The sequence below is a fragment of the Lygodium microphyllum genome, chromosome 4 (genome assembly GCF_053477565.2).
Source record: "Lygodium microphyllum isolate KBCC chromosome 4, Lygodium_microphyllum_v1.1.10, whole genome shotgun sequence".
Classification (NCBI taxonomy): Eukaryota; Viridiplantae; Streptophyta; class Polypodiopsida; order Schizaeales; family Lygodiaceae; genus Lygodium; species Lygodium microphyllum.
Genome location: NC_141138.1, coordinates 80,182,618 through 80,201,952, shown reverse-complemented (window position 1 = coordinate 80,201,952; position 19,335 = coordinate 80,182,618). Strand labels below are relative to the sequence as shown.

The 19,335-nt window shown below is 42.4% G+C and overlaps 1 protein-coding gene across 2 annotated transcripts in view; it reads left to right on the top strand.

Annotated features, from left to right (window-relative positions):
* The first annotated feature begins 1,875 nt into the window (after positions 1-1,875).
* The window catches only part of LST8-1 (Transducin/WD40 repeat-like superfamily protein), a 109,361-nt gene continuing 91,901 nt past the window's right edge, over positions 1,876-19,335 (top strand). The window contains exon 1 of one of the 2 annotated variants that reach the window (XM_087676161.1): positions 1,876-2,486. In XM_087676161.1, the coding sequence (XP_087532287.1) occupies positions 2,379-2,486 (108 nt within the window). In that variant the 5' untranslated portion in view covers positions 1,876-2,378. The remainder of the gene's footprint in view (positions 2,487-19,335) is intronic. The other variant, XM_087676160.1, reaches the window with a different exon arrangement.

Below are 19,335 nucleotides of genomic sequence, written 5' to 3'. Positions count from 1 at the left end.
CAATGTGTGTGAGAGGAAGGGATGGGTAATTCACTGCTATATGAGAGAGAGAGAGAGAGAGAGAGAGAGAGAGAGAGAGAGAGAGAGAGAGAGAGAGAGAGAGAGAGAGAGAGAGAGAGAGAGAGGATACAATTGTAGGGTATTCTAAAAAAAAAAGAAAAAAAGTTTGGGAGCATCCAAAAAGTGCCATACAGATACATGTATAGATGAACCCTTGCGAATTAAAAATTGAAATTGCAAAGCCTTATACTATCCATTCCACTACCATAAAGGCGAGTGAAATGGTAGAGAGAGAGAGAGAGAGAGAGAGAGAGAGAGAGAGAGAGAGAGAGAGAGAGAGAGAGGATACAATTGTAGGGTATTCTAAAAAAAAAAGAAAAAAAGTTTGGGAGCATCCAAAAAGTGCCATACAGATACATGTATAGATGAACCCTTGCGAATTAAAAATTGAAATTGCAAAGCCTTATACTATCCATTCCACTACCATAAAGGCGAGTGAAATGGTAGAGAGAGAGAGAGAGAGAGAGAGAGAGAGAGAGAGAGAGAGAGAGAGAGAGAGAGAGAGAGAGAGAGAGAGAGAGAGAGAGAGAGAGAGAGAGAGAGAGAGAGATACAATTGTAGGGTATTCTAAAAAAAAAAGAAAAAAAGTTTGGGAGCATCCAAAAAGTGCCATACAGATACATGTATAGATGAACCCTTGCGAATTAAAAATTGAAATTGCAAAGCCTTATACTATCCATTCCACTACCATAAAGGCGAGTGAAATGGTAGAGAGAGAGAGAGAGAGAGAGAGAGAGAGAGAGAGAGAGAGAGAGAGAGAGAGAGAGAGAGAGAGAGAGAGAGAGAGAGAGATTACATGTTATTAGTGAGAGATTGAGATGTAATGTTTATTTTTGCAAGTCCCCTAGGTTTTTTCCATTGAAGGGCTCGTAAACAAGTGCATTTCTTGTGGAAGGGCTTTTTCAAAAATTTGACCTTCGATAGACATGTATTCTAAAATTTGCATTTCTAGCTAATAGAATAGTATTTGAGAAAAAAAATAAATAACTATGACATTTATATAAGCCATCTTGTTGGTTTTTTGTGTCCATTAATTTAGAAAAATCCAATACCGACATGATATGATGATAGAATATTTAAAACTTAGTACAACATATGAGTAATTATTTAAGCATTAAAAAAATTATAATGCTATCACCAAAAATAAAATTGCAATGTCAGGTTGAGGCTAAAGCTCAATCAATTAAGATAGTCTAGAAAGGCAATAAGATAGCTCTACAATCATCCATAGTCTCAAATGAAATAGCAATACAATCAAAGCACACCATTACTTATACTTTCTTATATCAACTCTATTGCTACCACATTAACATTGCAATGAGCTTTTAATCCATCCCACATTGCATAGATGACATCCCAATCAATATCTGTAGGGTCCTAGCACCATTGTATGAAAGGAACATGAGTTGATTCAAGCTCTTGAGTGACAATCTATTGCGATCATCGGACTTGATATGATTCATTTTGGAGAAACCCCTCTCACAATCAACCGTGCTTGCAACATTGACCAAGCAGCATGCATGCCATAACTACCATTCTATAGCAAGGTTTGTAAAATCATGCCCTTCTCTAGGAAGGGCAAATTTTTTTACTTGCCCTTCGAGAACAAGGTTTTAAAAAGATTTGCCTTCTCTTGAAGGTCAAAATGCCTCTAGAAGGGCTATGCAACCCTAACAAAAAAACTGTGTCAATGCCGGCTTGTTTCTTTAAATAGATACACGAGAGAGAAGAACCCACAGAATTACTTAAGAGGTTGGAATGTCCAATGTGGGGCCCTTGTGGGAGTGGCTCCATGCGGATTCATAATCAATACATAGTTGGTGGTGATGATGCTTGGAAGTTGGGACTCGGGAGTCGGGGACCATCTTTTATTGAAGTCTTAGGCTGAGATTCGAGAGAGAGAGAGAGAGAGAGAGAGAAAGAGAGAGGAGGTGGAATTCGGCACGTGTGTTCGTAGCCGTGCAGGCAGGGTGGCGTCCAACGGGAGGGTATAAACAATAGTCTTTCTGTGAGAGAGACAGAGGGAGCAGAGCAGTTCAAACTTTGGTGGCAAAGAGAGACGCAGTCGCAAACCATTACCTTCCTACATTGGAAATCGGAAATTTCTGCTGCCTGATTCAAGCATCTGAGGCAAGAGAGGCGCCTTTTCATACCCCGGTCATCTGTTGTTCAGAGCCACGGTTCTCCCTTGCCCTTGCTCGTCATCGATGTCTCCATACTGCACACGAAGGAAGAAGCCATACGCAGATGCGGAGCAAAACTTCGCACCTTAATACCTGCTCTCTCCGAGTCTTGGAGGTTTATCAGACATTTCCACAATGCCTCAGACAGCAGTCGTGTTGGCCACTGCTGGGTATGACCACACGATCCGGTTTTGGGAGGCTCCCACTGGGCGGTGCTATCGCACTCTCCAGTATGCGGATTCGGTAAGATCGCTTTACAATCCTCACTGCTGATTAGAACGCTGTAGCTGTCTGCTTAACTTGCAGTTTAGGACTAGAGCAAAGCTATTCCATAGCCATGCTGCATCCAAGCATGCTCAAAGGATTGACAATATTTGTGACCTTCATTTTGGCAACTAGGTTCTCTGCATTTTTCGATAGGTGAACCCTGATGGAGGATTATACATGTCTGATCAGTTGGCCATTGCGCTGTCTATTGTATGCTTCAAGTCTCAACATGGACGGGCATAAACTGATGCTAGTTATGTGACAATAAGGTCAAGCTTGCCAGTTTGTATTTTCTGTTGGTTGCAGTTGATCCTTCTTAAATACTTTGAATGCTGAAGACACCAAAAGCCTTATAGCCACTGGCAGTTCATACATCCATAAGAAACTCGAATACTTGGGGATGAAGAAGCAAGACTATTTCTAAACCACCTATAGACATGGTGTGGCCAAGACAGAGAAGCCTCCTCCAAAAGGTTCAAGAGGACCAGCACTACAACTGGCGCTCTACTAGCAGTAACCTATGGTAGTCAGCACTTTACAATTGCTGACAATGCTAGTCTGTGCTTTACAATGTTTAGTGCTAGCTGCAGTCCCTTTTTTAATAGGTCAAAACAGGAAATGCAGAGGCTATCAATTTGATATTGCAGCTGGATCTGGATGATGTAGAAAGACAAAATGTTCCCACTAGTTGTTCTAACTTGGTAGAATTGCATGTCAATTTCTTATGTATTGTTCCTGACACTGATGGAGCTTTTATAGGATAAGGGCCCACAATCATCAGATCCTTAGTAGAAGACGTTGGGCAAAGTACTTATTAGATTCGAATTCTCCACGATGAAAATAGTAGTAAAGAGAGATTATCTAGTCAAGAAGATCTTTCACCATGTAGGTTTTGTAATCCTAAATTTAATCTTATGCGAAGCCATCATAGTAACATGGGATGGGTTTTGGAGACGAGGGCAGGAATTGGCATCCCTTGTTACCATGAGAGGGGGCTCTAACATGGGGATGGGATTAGGACGGTATGGGGATGGGATGGGAAGCTAGAAAATGGCCATCCCTTGTTACTATGCAAGCCATAAGTCTTTTGAAGAAGACACCTCAAGCCCAAAGTATGACTACCACATTTAGAATACAATTGATGATGGAGAAATGTAGAGCTATGGAAGCAAAGTAATGAAGTTGCAGTATACCCAGAGAAGTGAATGAAAGAACAATAGCACATGAACTCAAAAGTAATGAACTTGGGAAACAAAATCCATATGCCAAAGCACAAGAATGCACATGGCCACGTGGGTTGTGGGCAACCAACAGAGTGCTCCTAGGGGGAGAGGTGGCTTATAATAGGCTGAAACGGAGGAAAACATAAAACAAGTTGAACATCCACAGATGCCACCATAAAAGCTGGTTGGTTAGGCTACAAACAAGCAGCCCATACAAAAACGAAATGCCCAAATGTTGAGCCATTAAATTGCTCATCTGTAAATGGATGAGATTATCACGAGTCTCACATGCCCCACTACCAATACTCGCTCACACTTTCCCTCTAGCATTGGAGAGTCGCGAGAGATGACATCCACTAGGACTAGAAGAATGATTTCAAGGTCATGGTGACCTTCAACCACATGGTTGGAATTTGTGTCAAAATTCGAGGATGATGAAGAATTAGAGGAGTCCTTGCTTTTCTTCTCCTCCTCTTATTTTTGCCACACCACTAGCTCTTGTGGTCCTTCTTGCCACAAAAGTAGCGTTGAAGTTTGATTCTTTTTCTGCTTTTGCATGTCATCTCTCTCCAGAATAGGCAATACACTTGAGTGAAGGCATCGACAATGAGATGGCAACCTCCCTTGTAATTGCAAGGTAGATTCATGCTCAAGTAGCTTATGCTAGGTTAGGATTTAACAGTACACAAATACACTTACACCCCCTCATAGGGAACAAGTGAACAACAAGAGAAGTGAGTGTTGGAAGGTCACATCCACTATGTGAGAATGATAATGAAAGTACAATCCCTAAGGTACTAAGCACCACATCCATTTACAAGTTTTTATATGGGGAAAACATTATTCTCCAGCTAGAAGGTAAGAAGTGCTTGTAGATAATGGAATGTTTACACCAAAACTATGAAGGAATACAATAAGAGTAACAAACCCCCCTTGAGTGAATGATGTGAACTTATACATGGAATCAACAGATCAAATCCCCAAATTGTATCAAGCTTAAAGCTTTTTGAAAGGCTTCCAACGTCTATCTGTCTTGAGCTTTTCTAGACACATCTACCAAGTTGGCTTGTGTAGGGATATAAACCAAGTCAATCTCCCTTACATGGGGCCTCTCTTTGACATAATGATAATGCATTTCAACGTGTTTAGTGCAAGTATGAAAAATTGGATTCCTTGGTAGCTACCATGGCACTCTAACTGTTAGTATAGATAGGAGTGGGTGATAATTGTCTCACTAAGATCGACAAAAGGGCATCTAAAACTAGCTTGGCCAATAATGACTTTGGGCAAAGTTGATGGAAATTCCAAACCTTTATAAAATTCGGACATAAATTGTGTGAGATTTGGGTAAAGTCCCAAATTTGTGCTTGGGAAGGATAGTGGGTGTGAACAAGGTTTTTTGCTTGAAAAACGAGAGTATATGGATTGAGGCTTGTGTTGGAATATAGAGAAATAAGATAATGAATAATTTAATGATAATATGTTGGTTGATTGGGGACAAGGTTGATATGGCGGGTCATAAGATGGCAATTGGTCGAGGACGTGGTAGGTACTTTTGGCGGCAACATGGAAGCTTGTTTGATTGAGTTGGTGGAAGTAGACAACACTTGGCAAATTTGATGTGTTGGTGAACAAGCACAAGCTAGGTGACACTTGGCTTAGCGTCAAAAAGCGTGTCAGTTGGATTGGCCAACATGGTGTATTAGGCGATATGAAGCTTGTTAGTAGGTCTGTGCAAAGAATATTTGCCTATGTCTTTGCCTTGAGGACCTTGATCTCCATTAGCCTTGAGTGTTGTCTTCGTCACTACAGGCTGAAATCTATCAGATACAAGTGATGAAGTTTGTTGGAAACTCAGCCTTAAAAAGGTTGAAAAGAATGCCTTAAAAAATGCCCAAAAAAGGCAAGTTGATTGCATTTAATGCAACTGATTGTAGTCGGATAGTTCGATTGTTGCCACGTGGCACTGTCGACGTGGCAGGGAGCTGACTCTTAACACCCCCTCTCAGATCTTGGACAAGATAGTAGATGTAGGGATTTGGAATGTCCATGAAGTAAAGCCTAGGGAAGTGCTTTCGTAAACACATCTGCAAGATTGTCTTTAGTCTTACAGTACTCCACATCAATGTTGCATCTAGAAGCTTCTCCCTGATGAAGTGATATTGGATCTCTATGTGCTTCATTCGGGCATGGAATATGGGGTTCTGTGCCAAGGCAATGCAACTCTCATTGTTGCATCGTAAGATAGTAGGACGAGTTTGGAGATAGCCAAGTTTCAATAACCGTCGAAGCCACAGAATCTCACATGTGGTAGAAGACGAGCTTGATACTCTGTCTCAGTTGAAGATAAGGCTATCGTGGGTTGCTTCTTGCTACTCCAAGAGATAGCACTAGCACCCAAGGTAAAACAATAACCTGTAGTAGACTGCTTGTGATCCACATTGCCAGCCCAATAAGAATCACTCCAACTTGCAAAAACAAGATTAGAAGCACTTGTATTTATTGGATAATGAATCCCTAAGTTAGAGGTGCCCTTCAAATAATGTAGGATCCTTTGAGTAGCCTGCCAATGTACTTGTTGAAGCGAACTCATGAACCCAGCCAAGAGGCCTAGAGCAAAACATAGATCAACCCGTGTGTTGAGGAGCCAAATCAATGATCCAATCAGTTTTGATGGTAGTGAGTAGCATCCGCCAAAGGAGAATCTGTGTGAAGTGGCCTTCCATTTCAGATCCATAGGAGTAGAAATGGATCGATAATCCTCCATCTAAAAGTCACCAAGAGCTTTTGTATATATCTCTATTGAGTGATGAAATCCCCCTCTGAGACTGATAAATCTCATGGCCCAAAAAGAAACTGAGAAGTCCTAAATCCGTCATCTCGAACTTCTAGTGTAGGGCCGCCTTCGTCTCTTTGATCTTTTGGGTATGAGCATCTACAATAATCAAGTCATTAACATACAAAACAAACAACACACGACCACCCTCAGAAGTGTGCAAATAAAGTTGTGGATTGGCCCTAGAGCGTCGATATTCCAACTTGGCATGGAGAAACGAATTAATCTTCTCGTTTCAAGCAGGTGGAGCTTGCTTCAGGCCATACAAGGCCTTCTTTAACTTATAAACCTGCCCATTTGAAGAACCAAATTGAGGAGGTTGCTCTACGTAGATCTCCTCCTTCAAATCACCATTCAAGAAGGCCAACTTCACATCCAATTGAAAAACAGGCCATCTCCTATGGCCAGCCAAGGCAAGAACAACACGAATAGTCGCTAGGTGAGTTGTAGGGGTAAAAGTATCATGGAAGTCTACACTTGGGCGCTATGCAAAATCTTTAGCAACAAGGCGAGCCTTGTGCTTGTCTAAGGAGCCATCACTATGGTACTTTGTCTTGAAGACCCATTTGACACCAATCACCTTCTTATGAGAGGGATGAGGCACAAGGAACTGAGTGCCACTCTACTCAACAGCCTCCAACTCCGCTTCCATCGCCTTCCGTTAATGATCAGATTGTAAAGCCTCCTTTAGTGATGTAGGCTCTCTATCTTGCATAACACGGGACATCAAACAATAGTTAGAGCAAACAAGCTCTGTAGTATGTGCTTGGTGCCTCTGTAACCTCCGCGGTCCATCTTGTGGTTCCCACTCCTCAGGGATCCTCTCGATCCTTGAATCTCAGAGGGTGTCATAGGCCCAACGAGAAGGAGGCCGAATCTCTCCTCTGCACTCTTCATCCATTGAAGACTCGGGTACATCCATTGGCGGGATCCCCATTGGGGTGGTCATTGGAAGAGAAGACTCGGAATTTGAAGAAGAATCTCCATCAAGAGGCTCTGGCTCCAAAGGAATTGTCTCGGGAGCCCAACTCTTCCCTAGATCTCCAAGTATGGGGTATTCCTTATCCCCCTTTGTGGTTGGAACTTCCACGAACTGCACATATCGGCTTGTGTAGACATCCCGCTTCATGGGATCATACAAGCGATAACCTTGGGACTGGGAATTGTAGCCAACAAATACCTTGATAGCTAGGTTGCGGGTCTGTTGCCTAATGGCCTCTAGTCTTCGCTTATCCACAAAATACTGTATAGGAAAGGTTGTTATGTGGGTAGGGAAGAAAAGCAAGGAACGGACGACTTGGGGGACGAGAAGCCGCCTCAAATGTGTCACATTGCGTCTTTGGGATGTGCACATAGGCGTCACACCCAAAGATCTTGAAATAAGAGACATCAGGCTTAGTCCCAAAGTAAGCCTCAAAAGGTGTCATTGTGTCAATGGTCGAAGTGGGAGATTGATTTAGGATGTGGATTGTGGTAGCCACTGTCTCGGCCCATAGAAACTGAGGTGTTTGTCAGTGCTCCATCATGGTGCGCGCCATCTCGAACACACTTCGGTTCTTCAGCTCCAAAATGCCATTCTCTTGAGGAGTGTTGGTATTTGAAAACTCTTAGTGAATGCCCCAATTTGCACAAAAACGAGCAAACTCATTAGAAACAAATTCGCCACCCTTGTCTGATTGCAAGGTCTTCAATCTTCAGCCAGATCGGTTCTCCTCAAAGAGAAGCCAATTCTTGAAGTGGGAGAAAGCCTTCGACTTCAGCGTCAAGAAGTAGGCCCATGTCATCCTGTTGTAGTCATCTACGATCAACATGAAGTACAAGCTCCCCTTCAGGGACTCATTCCTCATCGGGCCACAAAGATCCATAGATACAAGCTGCATAGGTGAAGTAGACCACCTCGAAGCTTTGTTGGGAATTGCATCCCTATGTTGCTTCCCATGAATGTAAAAGACACATGGCCATTGGCTCACCACTATGTCCGACAAACCTTGAACGAGCAATCCTCGTGATGCCTTCCGAAGATACCCATAGTTCAGGTGGCCAAACCGAGCATGCCATAGCTCAGACTGTGTCTGAGAGGTTAGGAGAAGAGAGGTAAGAGTGGAAGAAGACTTCAATTTGTAGATTCCATTCTCCTCATACCTTGAAGAGAGAACCTTGATCCACGATCAAGAATGCGAACATCACTGCCAAACTCCACCAAGAGGCCAAGAGAACAAATCGTATGTACCGAGAGTAAATGATACCCTAAACTTGGCACATGCAACACCTTGGAAGTGTGGGTACCACTACATCCATTTGGAATCAGCAGCATCTCACCCCATGCAGCAATAGACACAGAATAGCTATCTCCGATGAGAATCTACCCACGCGAGGGTTGTAAATGGGCAACACCTACTTTTGAAGGAGTCATGTGCCATGAGGCACCACTGTCCACGATCCAGTCTCGAGCCTGGGGAGTTGTCATTGCAATATTAAAAGTCTTCAATGTAGGGTCCTCAATGACCGCTAAGTGTAGAAATCAGCTGATGAGGGTGCAACCATTGCTCCGGAATCCTTTGTGTCCTTCTTCTTGGTGTCCTTGTCCTTGTTGGGGCAATCCTTCTTCCAATGGCTGGTCTTATCACAAATATGGCATGTTGATTCTTTCTCTTTGTCCTTGGATTTGTTGTCCTCCTCCTTTTGGTCCTTCCCCTTCTTTTGAGAGGCTTGACCAACCAATGCCTCCAATTTGGAAGCATTTTGTCCCTTCAATTGTTTCTCTTGGTCCAAGACCATAGGAACCAACTCTTCCCATCGAAGAGTCGACTCTCGCCATGAAGCAATAAGAGCGGAATAAAAAGTACCGAATCGTGGAGGTAACTGGGACAATAAAGTGATTGCTATGTCTTTGGAGGAAATGGGATTCCCCGCATTTTGAACCTACATTTGAAGTTGCCGAAGTTGGTTGATGTGTTCCTGAAGCGAAGAAAACTTATTTACGGACAAGGTTCGCATCTGCACCTCCAAAGAAACCCTCTTTATAAGGGTCATCCGGTTGTACATTTGGTCAAGTTCCAATCATATCTCTCGAGCGACCAATATGGGCTATCATGGCTGTTGTACAAGACAAAAAGAGAAAAGAACGAATCTTGGATTTCAGTTTGTCTAAAAAGAATGCCTTGAAAAATGCCCAAAAAAGGCAAGTCGACTGCACTTAATGGAGTCGACTGCAGTCAAACAGTCGGATGGTTGCCACGTGGCAAAATTGCTACGTGGCAGGGAGCTGACTCTTAACACAAGGATGGCGGCATGAAGTGCAATCACCAAGAAGACTTGAGTTTCTATTGGTGCAATGGCTCATGGGGTGGCGGGTTGAGCAAGAGGAGCTCACTGGCGCTTGTTGGTGGTGAATAATTGTAGATGGCTTTGACACCAATGTTGGCCCAAGCGTGGAGCAATTGTGTGATTAATTTAATGGAAAATGAATGAGAATGAAAGAATTAATCAATGTAGAATGATACTCGATCACGAATGAGATCAATGCATTATTGAGTGAGAGAGAGTATGATGCTAAAGGTGATCACATTGAGTAATGTCACGTGCAAATGAGGCATGAAGTGTCTTTAAATAATAAAAAACAAAACCCTAACAGCTTAACTGTCGTAGAAAACCCTAAAACAAACCTTAACTCTAGTGTCCCTTAATGCCTAGGACACTAGTGTCACTTATTGCGTAGGACACTAGGGGCAACAATTGCATCTAATGGTAGTTTAAATGCCTAGGGAGCCCAGATCATGGATCAAAGGGCATCAACGTGTAGCCCATGAGATGGCCTACAAAACTGCCGTTGTTCATACTATGCTGTTGCCAATATATGTTGAAATTTCCAGCCAACAGAACTAAGCTATAATTGACCAAAAATGAATCATAACTGCTGTCAGAACCACAGGGGATGCATTTGTTAACTCTAAACCAAAAGTTTTCTGATCAAACAACCACAATAAAGCAAAAATTGAGCATAAACCATGGCTGAATTATTAGTGGCATCCAATAAGACCGACTTTGCTGTCCATAAAAACTAGCTGAATGCACTAAGAATTAATGATCATCTTTTGAAAACTAGCAATTGATATCAATATCCGATGATCATAAATTGGTGCAATTGCATAGTTTTAGAGCCATGGTAAAAATGATATGCATCCATTTTCTATTTGCAATGCTAGTATATTAAAGAGTTGCTTTTGGGCAAACATATTGTTAGCCATCAATACTTTGGATGCATGCTGAATACATCTTAGATCCACTATATACATGACTTGCCCATCGCTAGAGGAGTGGAAGTGCTTCCCCCTTCCTTGAGCATTAGGTAGTGCTTAGGACCTCATGCTCAATTGAACTTGAAGGAGCGTGATCTGAAGTTGGCTCTAGTTGAAAGGTATTGAGCTAAGGTTGCAACAAGTGAGAGTGGTTTGTCAAGTCATTGTCTTCCATTCATTTAGTATTCATTGGCGAGTAATTTTGAAACTAGACCAAGTATCTCTTGGAACCTTTACCTTTGATCTTTCCCTCTTTTTGTGCCAAAATTTGCTTAGGTACCAATATCTCATCGAGCTCCTCAACCTTTGGTTGAACTTTAGTAGATGTATCCTTAGTCATATCTCTATGAAAGGGTCTCAAGAAATTAACATGAAAGACATTATGCATCCGCCATTGTGGAGGTTCAGTCTATAAGCAACATCATTGATCTTCTCTAGCACTTGGAAGGGTCCGTAATAAGGCATACTTAGCTTTGGATACAATCTCTCTTTGCCTTTCATATTTTCCAGTCTTGCTTTTTCAAAACGCAGAAATATATAATCACCCTTTGCAAATTGCAAAGCATGTCTATGGCGATCAGTTGCCCTGTCCTCTTTTACTTTCCTTGTGATCTTTGAAGTGCATACTTAATCTTCAAAGGTTGCATCCATGTTCTTCACATAACAATCAGTCTCAAAGATCTTAGTCTAGGTGTGCAAAATAGGGGGTACTTTCTTACCACCCTCCGTGACCTGAAATGGAGCCTTATTAGTGGAACTATGCATTGTATTATTATGTGTAAACTCTACCAAATGCAAGTGCTACTTCCACTGTGTCTTGTGTTGACACATAGTATCTCAAGAGATCTAAAACTATAGAGTTTACCTCTTCGGATTGACCATGTCTATGGATGAAAGATGAAGAAAATTTCAATGTGGTACCCATGTTCTTAAACAATCTCTTGCAAAACAAATTGGTCATTTGTGAATCTCGATTACTAATGATCGTCTGAGGCATGCTAGGATATTTAAACACTATTGGCTTGCATTTTGTTAGTATGTCATCTCTTAGTTGTGAACTTCGTTAGAGTGTGATGGTAGAGATAGAGAAGCTTTGACGGTTTCAACGGAGTCTAGGTGTGTGTATTTCTTTTCCAGTGTGCCTTAGGTGTGTTCACACAGGTATCGACCACATGCAATTCTTTTTCAGTGGGTGGTCATCATGATTTTCCTTGGTGGGAAGGAGGGGATGGCCTATCCAAATATTTGCGCCTACATTTCTTGGTTTGTGGGTAGGTGGTTGGTGTGGCTTATGCTGATGAATTGCATTATTTTATTGCCCAAATAAATGTTATGACAGAGAGCGTGAGGATCGAGACGTGCAATGCTTTCTCACAACATAGAGAGAGAGAGAGAGAGAGAGAGAGAGAGAGAGAGAGAGAGAGAGAGAGTGTGTGTGTGTGTGTGCGGAGTGCAGCGTAAGCATGACACTTGATGTTCGGTACAATGACTAGTGTGTCTCTTTAGGTTTTTGGATAGATAAATATAAAAGTATAAATGTGCTAAGGTGTGTTCACACAGGTGCAGATATAAAGGCACGATGGCCCTTTATTTCCAACAACCTCCCACCTAAAGGCAATGTGCCTTAAGAGGAGAAAAGAATCAGCTAAGTGTAGGTATGTACAAAGCTGAAATACATATACCTATCCAACTCCCATAATCTATTAGCAATGAGCAAACTGCTTTGCTGGAAGACCTTTTGTCACAAGATTGTGACAACTATTACCTTTTTGTTGATTTTTTTATTACATATTTTATTTGGCTTTTCTTTTTGGAAGGATCCCTCTTGAAATCTAAACACCTGAGTTGCATGGCCAGTATGTGAAACGGACAGGAATGTTCAGTGAGTCAAGACTGGACAGTTAAGGTCCAGTACAAGTCTGGAAGAGATTGATGGCACTGTAGATTGACAAGTCTAGAAGAGACTTGTGAAAGTGTATATGGACAAGTGTGTTGAAGAACTAGCCTGGAAGAGACTAGTTCAAAGTGAATATGGACAAATCTTCAAGAGATTAGTCCATGTGGGGTCATCAGTGGAAAATTCACTTTCAGTTGAGCTACATTGTAAATTTGGATGTAGCCATAGTCAGCAAAGATGGTCAGAAGACTAGTGGGGATGCAATGGAAGCAACTCCTAAAATTTAGGGAGTTACTAATTTTGGACCTCAGAATCTGTTCGCGTCATTACCTTTGTTTTTGCACGAGGATCAATCCTCTGGTTGTGCCGAGGTCAAATTTTGCACCGAGCATGGAGAATTTTAGACCGGAAGGCTGAAACGGGAAATATCTTCTAGTGCTGCCACTTGGCACAAATGTGTGCACTTGCCTCTTTAAAGAGGGTTGGCGTGCAGTTTTTGGGCTGAAAGGGGCTCATTTATGAAAAGCAGCTCCAGTTGGAGAGCTCTTGAGAGCTGGTCTACCTTGTCTATGGTGTACAGAGGGCTGGGCTTGCTTCCTACTCTCTCTCTCTCTCTCCCTGACAGTACGGTTATGCTGCAGAATCAAGGGCTTTTCTTTTGATTCAGGTACAGCTGCATGGAATATGCTGTTTTTGCATGAGACAAGAGCCTCCTTTCTCCAGGAACAGGAGCACTTGTTTGCAATTCCCAGTAGGTAGGGATAGGTGAGGGTGGTAACCTCACCAAGCAAGTGCCTGAAACAGCACAAAACCAGAATTGATTTTGGACTGTTTAGAGGGTATTTCAGAGCCCAATTGATGTCAGAATCAAGGGGCACTTGGCACAGATGATGCAGGACAGTGCAGGGAACAATATGAGCTGAAAACAGGTGTCAGAACAGGTCTGAACCAGTAATTACAGTGGGCTGAATAGTACAGGGAACAGTAAGAGTTGTAAACAGGTTTCAGAACAGGTCTGAACCAGTAAATACAGCAGGCTGAAATGGTCAATTCTGCACTCCAACCAGAAGATTCAGACTTGGGCAGAGTTTCCCCTCATGGTCAACTTGATTTGGGTCAGTAATTGCACTGTTATGTTGTCAAATTTCACCCGGAATAGGTGAAAGACAGCCCATTGTACTTTCTCTTTTTAAAAATAAAGAAATACCGCAAGGGGTGCCTAACTTAGGGGCCAACAGGGTGTATGTGTTGCAACAGGAGCAATCTAGCTTCCTGTATGTCTTCTTGATTCTGTGTCTTTAAGTTTAGGTAAAGTGGGCGACTGTTAAATTGGGTGAAAGCATTTATATATTTTGGTTGTACACCTCCGCCCTTCCCAGTGAACAGGCCGGTTACATGGTTCCATTGCCGGGATCGAATCACTTTTTCCCTAAAGAGTGAGCCAGGGTTTGTTTGGGTGTAGACACAGAATTGTGCGTCATGGTTGATAGAAAGGAAGACACCAGAGAGAAAGCGTTTGCATCACAGGAGATCCTTGTTGTTCATGAGGTGGGAGAGTCTTCTATACCTCCACAGTTTGTTACTCCTCCTGTTATGGTTGAGCCACAAGTTCTTACGGCTTCTTCTATGGATGAAGACATTTTCAAGACTCAGTTAGTTGCTGTTGTGAGTATGTTTACTCAAGTGATGCAGAATCCAAGGTTTTTGGCATTTTTGCAGCCATCTGCAAAGATTTTGGATCCAATAGAGGTCCAGGATAAGGGTAAGCATGCTGCAGATTCAGTGGAAATACCAAGGCAGCTTGCGGAGTCAATGGAGACTCCAAGATTGGTTCTGATTGTCCAGGAACAGGTGGCGGAAACGCTAGTTACACAGGCATTGCCAGTTCAGCTTGCCACTTTACAACAGCCAAATGTTAGCCTAAATGGACAGGGAAACAGTTTTCAGGCTTTACCACAGGTTTTCCCACCGATCTCTGTACATCCTTGGTACTTTGGAGGTGGATTTGTATTTCAGAGTATGGCTGGTTATGCACCTGGAAACCAGATTTATGTACCAGGAACAGTGTTTGGGGGTACACAGGGTTTTATGTGCCAAACCCCATGTATGGTAATATAGGCATGCAGCCTGGATTTCAGGGTGTTCAGGGCAGTTCTGGCATGCCACATGGCACTTTTGATATGGCTGGTTATCAAAACTAGCAAGCAAGTATTGTGTCTACAAGCCTTGTAGTCAGTGGTCCGGCAACTCCTATGCCACCTGTTAGTGTTCCTATATTACAAGCATATCCTACGGATCCTTTGATGGCTCATGAGAAGCCAAAGCCATACAAGGAAGGTGGTGCAGCTGTACAGTTTGACATCTTTCGAGGATTTGAAGATAGGACTAAGGCTCTTTCTTTCTTACAGTAGTTTGATGCCGCCTTTGCAGGAGGGAACTTTACAGAGCCTTCTAAGGTCCGGAAAGTTGCTACTTTCCTGAAGGACAATGCTAGTCTGTGGTGGAGTACACTGTTGATGCAAGGACAGGCTCCTGCTACTTGGACTTGCTTCAAGCAAGTATTTGCTTCTGCTTGGTTGACCAATGAATTTGAGATTGATGTTATGTCAGCTTGGCACAATTTGGATGCATCTAAATGCAAGGATTTGGAAGACTATAACAAGAAGTTTTGGGAGGCTTTGCTTCTAGTCACTTCTTACAGGGTTGTGCCATTGATTGAGCAGATAGAGAAATATTGCTGTGGACTGCCCAAGGAACTCCGAAATTATTGTACAAAGACAAAGGTCACCACTTTGACTCAGTTAATAGAGAATGCCACCACAGGAAATGCATTATTGTTGGGACAATCAAGTGGTTTTGGGGGCAGCATTAAACATGACAAATCTGAAAAATTTTCAGCAAAGAAGCCATTTGGTAAACAGGTTTCTCAGATTTCTCAGAGCACAGGTAAATCTTGGCAGTTCAAGAAGAAGCCAGCCAAGTTCTTTCGACAGCAGTCAAAGGACCAGAAGAAACCTTTTGTACGCAAGTCTCTTGAAGAGAGAAAGGCTTTAATGGCTGAGAGGAAATGGTTTATCTGTGAGCAGACTGGTCATATTGCGTCTAACTGTCTGGACAAGAATAAGAGATCAGCTGATGATGATAAAGAGGACAGGAAAGGAAAGAAGCCCAAACCTTTAGCAGGTTTAGTGCCAGGTATGCTGGGAGACAAGCCACACTCGGATGCTAATGAGCTTTGCAGAGCTTGGGGTAAAGTTAGGGATCAACATGTACTCATTTTCTTTGATCCTGGAGCTAAGGCAAACTTTATCTCACCAGAGTTGGCTTCTACTTTGGGCATCAGAGCAGATGAGATGGGCTACACAGCAGAGGCAGGGTTGGTATGTCCTGGCCACTCAGAGTCTGTGACACCCATTCTTGGGAAGCTGCGTCTTCATATACAGTCTTATGTTGATGCAGAAGAATTTTATATCATGCCACTTGGGGTAAAGTTAGGGATCAACATGTACTCATTTTCTTTGATCCTGGAGCTAAGTCAAACTTTATCTCACCAAAGTTGGCTTCTACTTTGGGCATCAGAGCAGATGAGATGGGCTACACAGCAGAGGCAGGGTTGGCATGTCCTGGCCACTCAGAGTCTGTGACACCCATTCTTGGGAAGCTGCGTCTTCATATACAGTCTTATGTTGATGCAGAAGAATTTTATATCATGCCACTTGAAGGCTGTGATGTCTTGTTGGGAATGCCATGGATGTTCAGAAAGCATGGTGTGATGGATGCCGTTAACAAGACACTGACTTTGGAACATAGGGGAAAGACTCATGTGCTTGATGTGAAGCTTAAAGGAGAGTTTGTACCTGTTGTATCGGCTTCTGCCATTATATCTGTAATAAAGAATCATCTTTTTGCGTACTTGATTTTTGCATGTGATGTTAAGGATAATAACGAGTCAAATTTCTCTATGTTAGATAGAGACACGTCTGCTTTTTTGTCTTAGTTCAGTGATTGTTTTTTTGACTCATTACCATCACAGTTGCCACCAGAGAGGTCTGAGGATCATGCGATCGATTTGGTGCACCCCAATAGAAAGAGATATTGAGCTAGGTGAATGAGCTGTTGGAAAAAGGGCTGATTCAGCCAAGTTCATCTCCCTTTTTCTCACCAGTGCTCCTAGTGCAGAAGAAGGATGGCTCTTGGCGCATGTGCATAGATTATCGAGCGTTGAACAAGAGTACCATCAAGAACAGGTTCCCCATTCCAAGAATTGACGACATCCTCGACCGTTTGGAAGGAGTGTCAATTTTCAGCAGGATAGATTTGAAGAGTGGATACCATCAGATCAGGATTAAGCAAGAGGATGTGCATAAGACTGCATTTAGGACCACGTTTGGTCTCTATGAGTTCTTGGTAATGCCATTTGGACTTACTAATGCTCTTGCTACGTTTAATCGAACATGATTTTTCGTCCATAGAGGCAGTTTGTTGGTACATTCTTTGATGACATGATTGTCTTTTCAAAGAATGAACAGGAGCATAGAGAACACTTGAAAGCAGTCTTTGATGAGCTTCGCAGTAATAGGTTGCTTATCAATGGCAAGAAGAGTGAGTTCTTCTTGGAAGAAATCCAGTTCCTGGGGCACATAGTGTCAACGGATGGTGTCCGAATGGATCCTGCTAAGGTTGAAGCAATTAGAACATGGCCAGATTTGAAGACTGTCCATGATGTTAGAAGCTTCTTGGGTTCGTGTTCTTATTAGAGGAGGTTCATTCGCAATTTTGCAGAGATTGCTTCACCTTTACATGCTTTACAGAAGAAAGGAGTCTCTTTCTAGTGGACACAGAAAGAGATTTCAGCTTTTAATCTTCTTAAAGAAAAGATGACTTCTAGTCCAGTGATCATTCTGCCAGATCTTAGGAAGTCATTTGTTGTCCAATGTGATGCCTGTGGCAATAGCATTGGTGCAGTGTTAATGCAAGATGGCCGGGTAGTGGCTTATGAAAGCAGAATCTTGCGAGGGCCAGAGCAGACTATGCAGGTCTATGAGAAAGAATTGCTGGCTGTGATTCATGCGCTTTCTTGTTGGAAACACTACCTACTTGGGGCAGATTTTGTTGTCCAGACAGATCATCAGACATTGCGTTATTTCTTAACTCAGACTAAGCTGTCAGAAAAGCATATGCGTTGGGCAAACTTTTTGTGTATGTTCCATTTTCAGATTATGTATGTGGAAGGCAAAAAGAATGTTGTGGTTGATGCTTTGTCAAGGAAGCCACAAATTTCAGCTGTATCAATTCCTTATCATCATGAGCTTGATGATATGAAGGAACAATATGCTGATGATGCAGATTTTGCAAGGATCTTTGATCAGCTTGTCAATGGACAACATCATGAGCATTATCTTCTCAAGGATGGTTTCGTGTTGATGCTACTTTGAGAAGAGATGTGGATGCTTTTGTGCGGCAGTGTTTGATTTGCCAGAAGGTCAAGTTTGACAGGCAAAAAGCACCAGGGCTTTTACAGCCTTTGCCTATTCCAGATAAACCATGGGAAAGCATAGCTATGGATTTTATCTTTGATCTTCCAAGGACACTTTGATCTTCCAAGGACGCAAACAGGAAATGATGGGATATGGACTATTATTTGCAGGTTTAGCAAACAAGCTCATTTCATTCCTGACAGGAAGAAGATAAACCAGATCAGATGGCACGTTTGTTTATGTGCAATGTCATCAAGTATCATGGTATGCCACAGTCTATTGTCAGTGACCATGATCCATGGATGATAAGTCTATTCTGGAGAGGCATATTTGAGAACATGGGCACAACGCTTAAGTTCTCATCGTCATTTCATCCACAGACTGATGGACAGTTAGAAGAGGCAAATTCTACTGGCTTGGATTTGCTAAAGTGCTATGTGTTAGAGCACAAGTCAAAGTGGGAGCAGTATTTGCCTTTGGTCGAGTATGCATACAATAATACTGTGCATTCGTCAACAGGCAAAGCCCCTTTTGAAGTTGTTGAAGGTGGTAAAAAGGTTCCTCCCATTTTGCATACAAAGGATAAGATCTTTCAGGCAGATCAGTATGTGCAGAGTATGGGTGAAATGTATCAGAAAGTTAAGCATGCCCTTGAAAGGACTCAAGCAAAGCAAAAGAAAGCTACTGATCATCATCGTCGTGAATTGATATTTTCACTTGGTGATTGGGTACTGTTGCGGTTTGAAAAGGCACGCTTAAAGAAGCGGAAAGGCAAGGAAAGCCTTTTCACTAAACTTAGTATGCGATACTATGGGCCTTTTCAAGTAACAGAGAATATTAGTGATGTCAGCTATAGGCTGAAATTGCCTGACAATTGGAAGATTCATAATGCTTTCCATGTAAGTCTTCTTAGACCCAATGTGGGTGATGTGCCAGAAGATATGTCAGCTGAGGAACAGCCCGAAGTTGAGGAACTTGATGAAATTCTTGTTCTAGAACAGGTATTGGCACACAAAGAAAGGAAAGTGAAAGGCAAGGTTGCTAGAAGGTATTTGGTTAAGTTCAAGAACTATCCAGCTATAGATGCTAAGTGG